General features: G+C 40.9%; 1 protein-coding gene across 1 annotated transcript in view; it reads right to left on the bottom strand.

The window, feature by feature from the left end:
• The window catches only part of CAMTA1 (calmodulin binding transcription activator 1), an 807,100-nt gene that overhangs the window by 777,719 nt on the left and 14,093 nt on the right, over positions 1-15,288 (bottom strand). Inside the window, exon 2 of the mRNA XM_055001694.1 lies at positions 13,486-13,604. Within this exon, the coding sequence (XP_054857669.1) occupies positions 13,486-13,604 (119 nt within the window). The remainder of the gene's footprint in view (positions 1-13,485; positions 13,605-15,288) is intronic.

Raw genomic sequence — 15,288 nt, 5'->3', positions numbered from 1 at the left:
ACAGGTGAAAACAGCCGCTCTAAAAGTAATTAATTTCTTTTTTATATCCTTGGAAGTTTTTTTTCTTCTGGAGAACTTAACTGAATTTTTTCCCCTGCTCTACTACCTTATTCAGAATGTGAATTCTAAGTACATTGTCAAAGAGACATTCTGTTAAAATGAGTGAACACAACCATATCCCACACACAAAAGTGCTGGCAGTGAAATGATGACCAGACTATTCCCCTAAAGATCAACTCCATCTCTAAAATAATCAAGGGAAAGAAAGGACTTCTATGAACTTCTACTTAATGTTTAGAAGTATTTATCAGAGAATGAGGAAGCTGAAATAATCCAACAAAAAGAGGCAGAAAAAACGCGAAGTTAAGAGAAACACAGCCATGACCACTGTACATGTATCCCTCAAAAATCCTATCTAGAATGCCAGGCTAAAGAAACAGAACTTCATGTGCTAAACTAAGCTGATTTGGTTTCAGCATAATGGCTATTAAATTACTTTTCAGAACCATCCACTGGGATCTACTGGTCTCTCTGCAACAACTGCCCCACTTTTCACCACACTTCTTTAGCGAAGTTGATGGGCAGTAACAAACTTAATGGAAACAGGCAATCTCAAGTCTCTACAAGCATTTTTCATGGTTCCCAACAAGAATTTCCTCTCTCATCCCTTTGAAATACTCATAATTAGTACACATTACAAGGATATTAACTCACTCAACAGCTCTTTTAAATATTACATTCATCAATAAGTAAAATGTGATTTATTTTAGTGACTTAGGCAAGTACAGCCAGTTGTACCAGCCTAGGGCTAAAAACAAAACCTTCAAGATTGATAAACACACCCACCAAAAAAAGCTATATTTTTTCATCCAGCAGCTTAAGGGAGAAGACAGCCCAGTTTGTTCTTCCTCCTCTGGAAGCTTACCACTTAGTGATGCTTGCTTGTTTAAAAGTCAACCAGAATGATAACCTTTCAATTGTGTGAAATTACTCAGCCTACTCACAACGGCTGCTAATTCTGTAAATATGACTGGAAACATACAACAGGGCAACTTTAATGGCAAATTTTGCACTATGTAAATTTAACACAGCGCAGAGGTATTTCAATTCTGCTTCAAGGTTCTTTTAAAGACAAAGCACATCATTAATGCAGAGTGGCCCAAATTAAGCAGGGTCAATTCTGAATGGTGCATTAGAAGAAATGTGGGGGATCCTGCTTCAAGCCTCTTGTTCAGCTATGAAGTTTTAGTCGGGCGAGTGCTGGGAAAGATGCAATCACAGAAAAGGATTTTCAGAAGTATTTTTCAGCCATTCTAAGAGTATGACTTAGATGGCATTTTTCAAAAAGATGCACACAGTGCCCTTCCCTTCTAGATGTAGCCACAGCACATCACAAGTGCAAGCCAGGATCACACTGACATTCACACATGACAAAATTCTTTTCTACAGCTTACTCTAAAAATGATTTACTCTAAAAATGGTATCCTTTGCTTCAAACACAGAAATGCTTTCAATGAAGTCGGTTCACATAGGCATTGTTTGTAAAAGCCTTGGGAAATAAACAGGCTCACACACTCTCCCCTTCTCCTCCCATCATGTTTATCAATGATTACCTGGTTCTCCAAGGCACAGTTCATTGTAACATCCCATTTGGATAAAATGACAAACCAGGTTTATTGGGAAGAAGAAAAACGTCAATATACAAGCCTCAAGCGAGTCAGGGGATTTCCAAGGTTCACTTCTTTCAATACAGGCTTTAGTTTGTTAGGCCTAAAAAGAACTATATTCAGCTATTAATTGCTGGTCAATAAGCTCTCTGCAGTTTTAGAGGGGATTTTTAATGCACACTGTGTATTTTCCTGTGGTAGGACTGTGAAGCAGCACTCTGCGGGTTCGAATCCCACAATGGCCATGAGCTCAACAGGTTGCCTTGGGTAAGCCACTCCTTTCTGCCCCAGTTCCCCAGTGATAATAACAACACTGACTTTGTTCACCTGTCCAAGTGGGGCACTAATCTGTCTAGAAGAGCAATACGTGAGCACAGTTGTTATTATTATGTTGCTGGTTTTCATCATGCTGGCTATTGACATAATGAATAAAAATAGTTCTTGAAGAACGTCAGACCAGTCAGAATTTCTTGGCCGATTAAACTTCACAGCATTGTTGTGAGCACTGAAGAATCCAAACACATCACCAGAGTTCCTTAGAGGATAGGTGGGATTTTTTTCCTTTAGATGTTTAAAAAGTCCAGATCTCAAACTAGGCTATATTATGAATGATGTATATAATGCTCTTCCCCCAAATGCTAATCTCATTTAATAAAAAAAGTCTATACACCCTCTTAAAAGTGGTTTTGTATGTTCAAAGTCATTGGGTTAAAAGTTGGTTTTCTAAGTAAAAGGAACAAACTGAATGGGGTCTGGTGTGAGAGAATCAGACAATTGATAATTTACAAGTGGGGACCCCCAAAGAGGGGCATCTCATTTTCCCCTTCCCTGCCAAGTCCTCTTTCCCTTCTCTGGCCCTCCAAAGCCTTTCTCCCTTTTCCTGCTTCCTTCTTTCCTTCCCACCTACCTTAGTCTGCTCCTCTGCCTTCAGTTTTCTCCCTTTCGCCCCAGGCAGCCTCTCTCCTATGGCCCAGTTGTATGGTGCTGGTTGAGCCAAGCCCAGATGCATGGTGGTGAACCTGCAAGGACTCGTGGGGGTACTTCACTTGTCCCTGTATGCCCTTCCCCACACTATTTCCTCTCTCCCTCTTCTGGAAGTCACCATATGCTCATTTTTCCATATGTCCCTCTCTCCATCAAACCCACTAAACAACCAACCTTTTATCTGCCCTTCATCTTCAACTGTATTTACTAATTTACTTCATTTATATATTGCCTTTCTCCACAATGGGGACACAAAGCAGCTTACATCATTCTTCTGGCCTCTAGATTATATTCACAACAACCCTGAGAGGTGGGTTAGGCTGAGTGTGTCTGGCTGGATCAAATTTGCCCAGTGAGCTTCAACAACAGAGTAGTGATTTGAACCTGACTCTCTTATATCCTGCTCTGCAACATTAACCACTACACTGCACTGGCTTTGGGGGGTGCTGCTGTTGAACAGTACCAAGCAACTAGACCTGGGTGAGTCATGGAGGTTACATGTTGCCTCATGGTTGCTTTTGGGCCTGGCTCAATGAGTCCCCCCTCAAAGGCCAAAACAGCCTGGAAAGGGCCCTGCCCCCTGCCTTTTACTGACAGAAACCAAGCCTGGAATTATCACTAAATCTGTTATGGTTGTCTAGCCAGAAGCACTGAAGGCATCTGGTTAAAGCTACAGACATTCCTTTTATCCCTGTGGGTTTTTAAACCTACCAATGTATATTTTTTTTAGATTCCAAATTTTCTGGCAAATTAGGGGCATTTTTTCAGGTGTGTAGGAATATCTGTCTTGTTCATTCATGGCCCCAATTTCGAGATTTAAGTGTCCACAAATCAGGGATACTTAGCTACCGGTATATATGATTATTGTGCAAAGTATGAAAAATTCCAGAGAGTATGGATTTTCCATCCAATGGAATACTATACCCATCAAATTGGGTGAATGAAAATTCGACACTGCTGAAGTAGATTAGTGGACACAGTAGACTGGTCATGCTAAAACTGGTATGTTTGCACTTTTTAGTATCTTAATGTTTGTTTTTTAAATAAACTATCATTTCTTCTACAGAAGTTATCCTGACAAAAATAAATGTTAAGCTTTACTTGAAAACTGCCAGAACATAACAGTGAGATAATCATCATATGCTTTATTTGATTTCTTCTTCCCTAACCAAATGTTTCAAATACTTCTGGCTATCAGGAAAACCCCTTTGGAAATAGTAAAACAAGCCTTTGAAATGTATTCTGTGCAAAGAGATAATAAACACACAAAATCAAATTCTAGCTGATTTAGGACAAAGAAGATACTTAGAAAATATTCTGGACAACCAATATCACTTGCCAAAATCTTGGGCAATGATGTTCTCCAGATCTGACTGCAGTAGATGTCTGGTAGGGGTCAATATTGAACATACAATCATGAGCAATAATAGCTTGCGCCTGAATAAAATCTGAGGGAGCTCCAGCTCCTCTCTGTGTAGCCAAGGGTCCACATAAATTCACTTTCCACAGTCAATGTCTCTTCTCTCCTTCCTTTCTAGGAACCTTGAGAAGCCACCATCCTTCTCCTAAAGGTAGAGAACTATCTGTGCAGTAGTTCTGCACTTTGCGGGGAGCATTCTGTGTGTAGACCACAGGATTTAAAACTACAACCATCTAACCCAAGAAAAAGCCACTGTGTTACAATTTTCTGAATCCGATGATTGGAGAATATTTCACTTTGTTTGCACCCAATTTGTTTTAACCCAACGTCAGTCTCAGAAGGAAAATGCCTATATTTTATTTTGGTGAATACTTCTGTCTGCCAAAAAATTATAGTCAACTACTACAAAGTACTCAGTGCATGCCGTTTACGTTCTACACAAAGCAGCAGAGAACTGCTCTTAGCAATTTTTGTACTGTGGCCAAAAAAACTAGAGTTATTGCATTACAGGAAAATTCCCAATGCATTAGGTCATCTGGAAATGGTCAATTTGAACACTAAGAAATGTGGTATATTAGATAGGAAAATTTAAGAGTCACGCACAATAGCATATTGTTCCTTCCCCTCCTCCTGTGCAAAAGAAGTATTTTAGTCTTCTCACTCATTAAAGGGCAGCTGGATCTTAGTGGTGTCGGCATAATTTTAAAAGAAAACAGTCTGAGATTGCATAACCGGCCCCATCTTAAGAGACAAAGTCATTCTACCAGGAGGGAGGCTGTTGCTGATTAATACCTCAGGCTACTGAGACAGGCTGCTTGAGAAGCTCACAAACAGGTATTGACCTTTGTCCAAAATTCTCGGTACTGCTGCAGAATTCTTCCTGCATTTCCTATATTCCTCTGGGATTTCTATTAGCTTGCCTGATCCATCAACATCTTGGCTCTACCACATAGTGGTTGCTGCACAAATGCTTAGAAAGCAAAAATGGATTCATAGCAATAGGCACAGGGTGGATGGGCAAAGTTGGGATTTAGGATCAACTGGAGTTGCGTGGCATAGTCAGACTCCCACACAGCAATTCTGGCATACTCCACTGTACCAAATGCTTTCCATAACGAACATGGCTCCTTTATACGCCTCTATCTGGCAAGAGTAAGGGAGCAATTCTCTCTTGATCACTCACACAGGCTCTTAACTAGAACATCAGATCAGGGAGATTAAAACCCAAGCTCTGGAGAGTCTAGAGTTAACTATAACATATGGTGACTGAAAGCTGAGATTGGACTCACAGGTCATAATCGAGAATCTCTAATGGAGCAAACTAAAGAGGGAACATGAACTGGGCAATCAAATTTCTGCCAAAATATTAAAGTGGCATTCTGATCTAGCCATTTTCTATTGTATGCAGTACAAATTGGCTTGGTGTTCCACATACTAGCAGCAGGAATCCACAGGAGGGTGTCTTTTGTACCGCCGAACTAAAGGTGTGCAAATGTACTTGCTTATACCACTGATTCTTAAACACACAGAAAGTCCATGGCTTTGATGTTGCTTGAAGGAGAAAGATCGCAATAGTACATTCTGTTGATCCAGCTCTAAACTTCACAACAGACAGCTATGCCTGTGATTAACAGCAGGTGACCTTGGTTTCTGTCAATTTAATGAACTCTACCAAGACAGAAAGACGCTCCACAAGCCAAGATGTCCCTGGGTAAAAGGGATTTCAGAAGTTGCACTGGGAAGAAGTCTGCTATGTTGAGCTTCATGAAAACACTTTATTGTAGAGGAAATTAATGCCCAGAATACCTTACAAATAAAAAATAATGCCAACGCCAAATTAAAGTTAAGCAGACAGCATTTATAATATGCTGTAACTTTTTATCATGTAGGTACTAAATTATGTTGAGTTCAGAGCAAGCAAAGCCACTAAGCGCTAGTACTGTGTGGCATGCATCCATTTATTTTACAGAGACTCGTGAAGACAGCAGAGGCTGTGCAACACTTGCACTCTGAATGGCTAGTGCCCGTATTGCTTATTTGCTTTCTGGCAGCTACAAAGAGTTTGCTCGATGTGTGCAGTCATGATATTCCCTTTTGTAAATATTGGCTATAAGATCTTTTGAAAGCGTTTATTCTTGCTGCCACAAAACATGTGCTTCAAGAAAATTAACTCTTGCTTCATGAAAAGGGGTGCGCTAGAACATCCCCACTGAAGTAGCTCAGTAAACGCATTTTTACCACTCTGACTGAACAACAGGGCTATGAAGCCTGGATGCTTGCTAGCCAACTCTATCCAGCACAGATGGTACATTGAAGAGCATCACTTTAATCGCTGTAATTTCTTCATGGACCTAAACCAACCAATAAGAACCCATTCACTCCAGTCATCTTCAGAGGTCCTGCTTTGGGTACCCCCGCCATCTGAGCCTAGACAGGTGGCAGCCCCAAAAAGGGCATTCTCAGCTTGTCTGGTCCCCTCTACAGCTGCCTTCCTCCAGCAAGTGAAGACTGTCTTGTTTTGTTTGGCATACCGCCAATAAATGTCACTGACCTGTCTTCCTCTTCTTTGTATTGTGCGATTGTGTGTGTTTATTGAATTGTTTTTTATCCTTTCTAAAACGTTGTTTTAAATTTTAAAACATTTTAAGGTCCACCTCCTTGGGAACCTTATTTAGAAAGGCGGTATACAAATGTTTTAAAATAAACATTTTGGTGACTATTATATTAATAAAAATGCAAAAGGTAAAACGTCTGTTTCTTGCAAGCGTGTTAAGAGTTGAATGTTGTCCTGAAAGCACTGAACATTTTACAATGTCCAGGGGGTAGGTTCTTTCCTGGCTTGAGTTTGCAAGGCTGCTTATGCAGATATCCATCATTCTCTTCTAATCAAATGAGCAAAAGCCTACCCTCTCCACGAACACTCTTCCCCACATTCAGATACCTTGAGCTCCCCACTCAAATATACTAATTCCCTGCTCACAAACTGTCTCTAGCAAAGAGTATTCTTCTGCACTTTTCCTTTGTGATTGTCCACAGGGCGATCCCAAAACAGAACAATTTGGTGCAGCTGTCTGTCACAGTTAAAGGGCAGCCAGTAATGTGAAAGTGTTTGGCCATTTCACCTCCCACTCTTCAATACTGCATATACTCGATGACATCCAGAGTAGACCACAAACAACACATGGATGGCTGTTGCCTCCCCTCCATCCAACTGCAGCAGCTTTTCAGTAAAATTCCTTGGTGCTGCAAACACATGTACAAATGTACAACTACAGATACAGAGACTGTTTATATGGCTTTGCCCAATAATGCAGACTTTAACTGTATAGTAGTTGTGCGGAAGCACCACATATGTGGTGTGTGCACCTCTGTATAAGCTATCTGCTATCACTACTATCTGTAGGAATCAGCCATTTATAACAAGTGATGGGGAGTTAAAATGCAACTGAGTTAGAATGTACCATTTGAAAAAACAGCTTGCAAGTTCAGCCCGTAAAAAATAGCCACTTTTTTAGACAGGTGCTGCTTTCATACAGCAATAGTATTAACTTCCATGAGACTCTTTTTAGTCCACATAACTGTTACACTGCCCCCAGAGTTAACTGGCAGCAGGCTTTATTTCTGAGCAGTCACATGAGCTTTTACTTCTACAGTCACAGGCAGGCACATTAGTATGTTCCACACATAATGAAATGGGTGGGCTGAAATCATGAGAACTTACCATCACTATTTTTTTTAAAAAAATCTATAAGGAACACTTTCTTCAGAACAAAAACACATAGCTCAGAGAGCTGATTTAGGAAGAGCTGGCATTTTGATAAGAGTATATATATTTCCAACAAACATTTTAAGTAAAGCTACACACATCAATAGCAAATCTCTCAGCAGGAAGAGTATACATGTTAAGATGTCCCATTTCTCACCGCTTCAGACATTACTTGACTAAATTTAAGGCTTTCTTGATTTAAAAAACCATTTTCCTTTCTCCTTCCACATTTTTCTCAACCTCCCTGTACTAACAGCTGTTCTGTCCATTTTGAAGAGGTAGAAATACACTCTGCGGTCAACCAAGTGTTCTTTGTGAGAGACGGCAGTAAAGATGAAATTATAGCTCGGAGCTTCAAGTCATTTGCTTTAATCTCCCAATAAAGGCCCATCTTCAACTTCAAGAACACCATCTGCAAAGCCAGTTTACTTCTTGCCTGATCACACAACTGTTTATGCTATGTAACTCCAAAATAGAACATACAGTTGTGATTAACACCATCCCAGAAACAAAGCAAGTTACAGTACAGATCGCAATTGCCATTCATACTGCCATTTGCGCACAGAGGGTGCAATCTCTCATGCACAGCTGATACTTAACCCCCACTCCTTTCAACTTGCATATACTGCCCTCCCCGAAACCACAAGTAGATGCAGGTTGTGCTGCAATAATGTCTGGATGAACGCAAACTATCCCTCTGGCAGAGACTCTCGCTGACTAAGCTAGCCCCAAGATCTGTCATCACCAGCCTCACCAATGCATTTGGGTTCCACCCCCACATTCCTATTATTGTTCCCACTGTGTACTTCCAAATGCCTTCCCCCTGACCTTTAAAGGTGAATTATTAAAGATTCTGTTTTTTAATGAAAACCAATATGCAATACTGTATATAAACTGGCAAAAGCATTTTTACTTCCCTTTTTATGACTTGTTATGCCTGTGCAGAGGCATAAAGGTCAGCCCCTCCACCTAACCTGTAACATCTCAGCAATATTAGTCATTAATTTCATTCCACTGCCGCCCCATTAAATCAAAACAGGAATGCAGCTCTCTAGAATCTCTGGAAACTCTAAGCCCAAGGAAGTATAATTTATGAATAGTTAGCTTAGCAAATCTTTATGAATGACGCATGTGTCTTTTCACAGCCTTGGAAAAACACTGAAAAGGCCAGAAATGGTCACAGTAGAAGAGGACACCATCCCACAGGCTGATGCTCCCAAAACAGCCTCTCCTTCCACCCCCCTAAGAAACACAGCAGAGGTTCCTCATTCTATTCATAACAGTTAGCAAAAGGCATCCCTTTAATGTGGAAAAGACTTATTAAATCATAGGTATACAATCATGCATAACTTAAAAGATAAGTAGCCAAGGATAGTACTAAAAATTGTTTTATAGCTGGTTTTTTTATAAGAAAAAAGGATTGCTAAAAGAAATGTTGATAAAATTACCACCTGAAAAATCAAAAGAGAGGAAATCAAAATAGAAAAAGCCAATTCTGTCATGAAATACTGTGCAAATCAGAAAAAAGCAGTTGAATATTAAATATCAACTGACGCTTTTTTCCTCAAGACAGTTTTCCAGCCTATATATGTGCCTATTACCAAAGATGCTCAATACCTCAGGTAAGATCTTAACAAATTTTTTTCCTACAAAAATCTGCTAGACTGCACCCTGTATTTGCAGTGGAACCTTCTAAAACAAGCTGCAAACATGATCGAGACATAAGTATTATCATAAAGACACTGTTTGATGTATAGTTTCCTCCCTCCACACACAGCTTCTTAGTGTCATAGTGTCAAAAGATAACCTTGTGAAAGCTAGTAAACTCACTATTTTACGCTTAACTGTAACTCGGATCCTTGTTGGCAGCAACACAAAAAAAAAAAGTTGCAGATGCAACAAATTACTTTTGAACAGACGACCCAGACTGTACACTTGCAAACAGTTTAACATGCAAAGAGCACAATCCATGCAAAGTTAAACTCTTCAGACCCACTAATTTTATAGGAAGGGCTGTTTTCTATTTCTCTATACAACTTTTCAATCAAATGTACAAAGCTATTTACAAGAAAAAGATTAATAAAACCAGTACACAAACCCAATACATCAAATTTACTATTTACATAAAATGGGAGTAAAGAACATGCACAAAATCTGGTAGTCAGTAAAGCTGTTAAGTCTCTGCTGAAACATTAATCAGACAAAACGGCAGTAATGTTAATGGGAATGTTAAGGTGCTGATAAAGTTGCTTTACTCTATCTGATCAAGCAAAGGGTCTAAGGGTGATTTTGGGTTCCAGACATTGAAAGGAAGGTACAAGCTGTTGCTAAAAAAAAGTTTTTTCATACAGATCTAGTCTATAGGCGCTTATCATTCCTAAACTGGTGTGGCCTTGCTAGTTTGATTCAGGCTTCCACAATTTCCTGGCTTGACTACTACACCCTGCAGTCCTTGAAGAAAACTGGGAACTACAGCTGGTGCAGAATGCAGCCACCAATGCGACTTAGTGTCAAACAACATGCATGTTTACAGCCTGTACGATGCTGCCTATCAATTCAAGGAACTGGTTTTTACCTTCAATGCCCTTCATGGAGTGCTTGAAAGACAGTCCCTCTCCATCTGTGTCCATGCTCTGAGACTGGGACACAAGCCCCTTTGCCCTTTCTGGAATCTGACAAATATGAATACTGGGAAGAAGCAGGGTTTTGGGTGGCTCTGCATCCTTCTTCAAATCTCACAACAGCTCTAAAACATTTTCTTTCATGTGGCACTGGACAAACAGGGTGGCCATTTTGTAATTTGATTGTTTGTGCTTTTTATGTAATCCTTATGTTATAGTTCATACTGCAATTGTAATGTTTACTGTATAGGAGTTATTTTATTACAAAAGCACTTTATATTATAATTTTCTAAGAATAAATTGTGCCATTTCAGAATGGAGAAGAGTCAGATAGCAATTGCCTCCTGGCGGAGAGCATTCTGTAACACTGGGGGGGTGGGGGCTATAAAGGCAAGCCATGCATCCACAAGCAGTGCTACTCTGAGGATCTAACTGGCAAGAATTCACATGGAAAAAGGCCATCCCCCATATACTCCAGACCACAAGCTTAGGGCATTCAAAACTAGTGCCTTGAACTAGACCTGGAAACATCTTGGCAGTTGATGAATTTCTAGTAGTAAAGTTGTGATATGATCCTGTTGACTTGTGCCAGTCAAAGACAAGCAACAGCATTCTGGAATAACTGAAGTTTGCAGAGAGTCTTCATGACCGGACCATGGACAGCATTCTAGGATCCAGCAATCTCTGGGGAGGACCATATTACCAGAATCTCCCATCCTTGCAGAGATGGGAGAATACTGTGACACCCCATTCTCACCTGGCAATAAGGAAGTCAACGGAGGCTCCCACACCATATCATCAAGTCTGAAACAAACTGAGTGTGTGCTATATTGAACATCTAGAACACGATATGCAGCTGCATGGTTGTCATGGCAGCCATGAAGCCCCAAGCTACACCAAGACAAGTCAGCCTCTGCCTGAACGCTGGTGCCTCGTCCTTCAACACTACTCCTGTAGACGCAATTAGGGAGTCTGGTTCAGCACCAGGGAACATCAACAGAATCATTGCTATCACTTAATCACAGCATCAAGAAGCTATGCCGATCAAATATAAGTTGGTATAAATTACCTCCCCCCCCCTGCAAATGGTCTGGTAAGTATTGAAAATGCACCAGGATCATGCAATTTTGAGAACAGCTGACCATCAGTGCGGGGGGGGGGGGGTGTTAACTTAGGTCCCTGAGAGTTTACAGACTCCCGGACGTTTCCAAATCACACCACCCTTCCAGTGATTCCTTGCAGGCCCCTCAACTAATTCCTTCTAACTATAAAGAGGGTGGTTGCTGTGCCGGTCATTAAAGGGGGACATTCACACAAAACCTGGAAATCTTTGTATCAAGAGAATCTCCTCAGAGGAGCCCCAGAAATGCTGCTTTCTCTACCAGCACCCCCCCCAGACATAACCCCCAGCACAACCCTAGCAAGACAAAGGCAGAACACAGACAATTAAGCTACAGCTGGACAAGGAGACTACGTTTTCCTATTCTCCCCAAAGAGCTCTTCCTACCCCAGGAAAAGTGCTGAGATTCCTTCTCACCGCTAAGCTAGCAAAGGAAGAGGTAAAATAGCGTAAGGAATTGTACCCAAACACTGCACAGGAATTGCCCCACAACACTGCAGAGAGATCAGAGCTGGGTGGGGGTCATCTTCTACTGGGAAAAGATTGCTGCTTGTCCCTCAACAACTACCTCCATTAAGCTATTAAGCAGTTGCCCTATACTACCACAAAAGTTAGAGGTGGGTCTTTGGGAGGCTCCAGGATGTACAAGGAGTTTCCCCTCTCCATTCATCAACAAAAACTGCCCTATAGGCAAGCTCCCCACATTACACTACAGAGGTGAAGAAGGGGCATTGGGAAGGCAGTTGACAAGTCCCAATACTAAGTTCTGCTATGTTTATAAAAATATGAAAAACGTACCAAACAAGGGACAAGTAAATAACAAAAAGTTAAGGTTTCTGCATATTGAGAGATTTACCCAAGGATGCAGAAAAAGTTAACATGAGAAACCCCAAAACAGCCTGATGAAGGCTGAGCATGCTCATTTGCCTTAGAGGGACCACATAAGGTTGAGGGCAACTGAATATCAATAAAAGAAAGGGAAATGTCAAGGGGTGGGGGAACGTGGTCTGCTTCTAGCATTTTATGGTCTTCAGGAGAGGAAGACGGTGGGGGGGGTACAAGAAATTTGCCAATCATTCATCTCACCTCCCTTCCACAACAGTCCTTCATAAACCTGCTCCCACGCCTGATCCTCATGCCAAGAACTAGAAGCATGCAACTCAATAAATATAGTTTGGTGGATTGACTCCATGGAAGTCAACAGAACTCAAAAGTGCTCAGCTTCAGCTGGATTATGCCCACACCTTGCCCAGCAAAACATACCAACAAATCTTGTCTCACAACTTATCTTAGAATAGAAAAAGATTTGATTTAAGAGGGGCTACAAAAACACTATCTTCCATACAGATTGAACCACCTACTTCCCCCCCTCCCCAGATCCCAATACTGAAAGCCCATGAACACACCGCCTAATGTTTCACAGGGGACTAGGATTTGTTTTTCCCATGCTCAGAAGATGCTTCCATTAAATCCATTTTCAAAGCTGGAAATATTATCGGGCAACCAGGACCAAGAGTGGTTCTGCTGTTGTGAAGTTTTATTGTCTTTGTCCTCTGTCTTTATCAAATTAACACTTGAGACAGTGGCATACCAAAGCTACATCTTCATTAATTCCTGACAAGTGTAAGAGCGTTTAAATCAGATACACACAGATTATAACTATACCTTGGAGAGAAGCAAAATGCAAGATATGCAAACAAATGCCAACACCTGCCACATGGAGAGTCCATGTTCTGTCTGTATTTAAAAATAAAACACCAAGCAATTCAAAATAGCCATGCTAAATTATCCCTTGTGACTTACTTACAAACGTTGTAATCATGACAGGTTTTGCTAAATTTTGAATCCTGTTTTCTGCGACTTAAACAAATAAATCATTGAAAACAAAAGAAACTGGATCTAGCTACCTCATTCGTGTTCCAACGGTGCCTCTCTTTTGGTAAACTGGAACATTTTGGTAGACATTCAAGCAGCTTTTTCGGTAAAAAGATTTTTACATGACTTCCATTGCTGTTCCCATGATCATCTAAAAGGAGAAAAAAAAAGTGAAACGCTGCCATCAAAAACAAGACAATTTGGTCTATATTTATTATGTTCTGGAATGGAAAATTCCAAGATGGAGTTCAGCCGTATGCACCTTTTAATTGGAAATAATTGTGTGAAGACAATAACCTTTTTCTATATTGTTATATAATTTGTCTTTATAAAGGCATTTAAACTAATCGGTACATGCCTTCTCTTTGATACAAGAAAGTCAGTTTGCACTTATAGGACAAGAACATTCAGCCCAATAATGTCATGTTAATGCTTTACCTCTCACGACTATAAGGAAGCCAAGGCCAACAGCTAATTCAGAATTAAAGCTTTTGAGTCAATCATGTTCTCACCTCTTGAACTCGCCAAGGTCAGCAACTGCAAGCAAGAAATGAAGGGATGACAACTTTCCCAATCACATCCCAACCACCATCCAATAAAGCTTAAATTAAAGTCCAATCTTAGCAGATTAAGCTACATGAGACTTCCTAATATACAAGTGTCACCTCTTCACTCTTATTAATTTTCCCTGCCCCTTGCATGGACGTATTCGGTATTCCAGCAAACATCTTAGAGGTCTTTTAAACCAACTTCTCTTGGGATGAGAACCCTTTATTCTTTCTACATTAATGTAGCACAACTTTAGCCCTAGTTCATGACACAGCAGAACACAAATCAAAACACAAGGGCAGTTCTAACCTTGTGCAAAACAATTTCCCCCATTCACTACTTCCACAAAATTTGTCTATCATATAGCTCAAAGATAACATCCATCGGCTCCAATGAGCTGCGCTGATGTATGACCTTTCCTAATGCCAACACAGGCAGGCAAGGGCCAGAAACCCCCATATGTACCTGATACCACATGGCCCAGTGCCACGGCAATGACTGCCAAGAACTCAGCTAATGGCTGGCACAGGCTCAACAGCTTTGCCAGGAAGTATACAACCGAAGAGCACTCCATAGTTGGAACCAGGCCTGCCTGGGAGCCATTGCAAGTGCTTTGGTTCCATGATCATTTGGCCTCACAGGTCACAGGGTTTACAGTGGTCTTAATCCTTTCCAAATCTAACTCACATGTACTTCCCAGGTAACAGAGTGGAACCCATTGAGCTAAGCAAGCAACAGGAAGTCATGTGACATCAGCATCATGTGACAGGAAGATGAGGAGCCAGAGTTAGAACATCACTCAAAGGGAGGGGAACTCCATCCTGCAAGCTCAGGCAGAACATTGACAAAGCAAATGAGTGGCCAGCCCAGGGAAAGAGTAAGATGGCAAGGGAGTGTTTTTCTGAACCATCCTGTGCTAAAAATAATCTTTTCACTGCTGAATGACCTTACCTCAGCATCCTGCTACTGCTACCAGCATACATGCCAAGAAAGGCAGCGTGCATTAGCAGCAGGGACATTCCAAAAGATAGCAAAAAAAATGGCACCTGTACTGGGGCTTGTGACCAAGGATCGGATTCTCCCCAACCCACTTGAAGATCCTGAGCTATATGCTGAAGAACACTGTGCTAGAGTACAACCATTTATATTGCTAGGCAGAGATGCAAACCCAACTGGCTATGGCACAGGAAGATTTTAAGCCTGCAGCAAGTATGCTTTTAACTCAATGGTGTAGAACATCTACTATTCAAGGTGCATCATAAATCTTCTAAGACAGAGTTAAGGAC

This window comes from Eublepharis macularius, chromosome 17 (genome assembly GCF_028583425.1).
Source record: "Eublepharis macularius isolate TG4126 chromosome 17, MPM_Emac_v1.0, whole genome shotgun sequence".
Taxonomy (NCBI): Eukaryota; Metazoa; Chordata; class Lepidosauria; order Squamata; family Eublepharidae; genus Eublepharis; species Eublepharis macularius.
The sequence above is the reverse complement of the archived record's forward strand: the minus strand, read 5'-3'. Positions and strand labels throughout refer to the sequence as shown.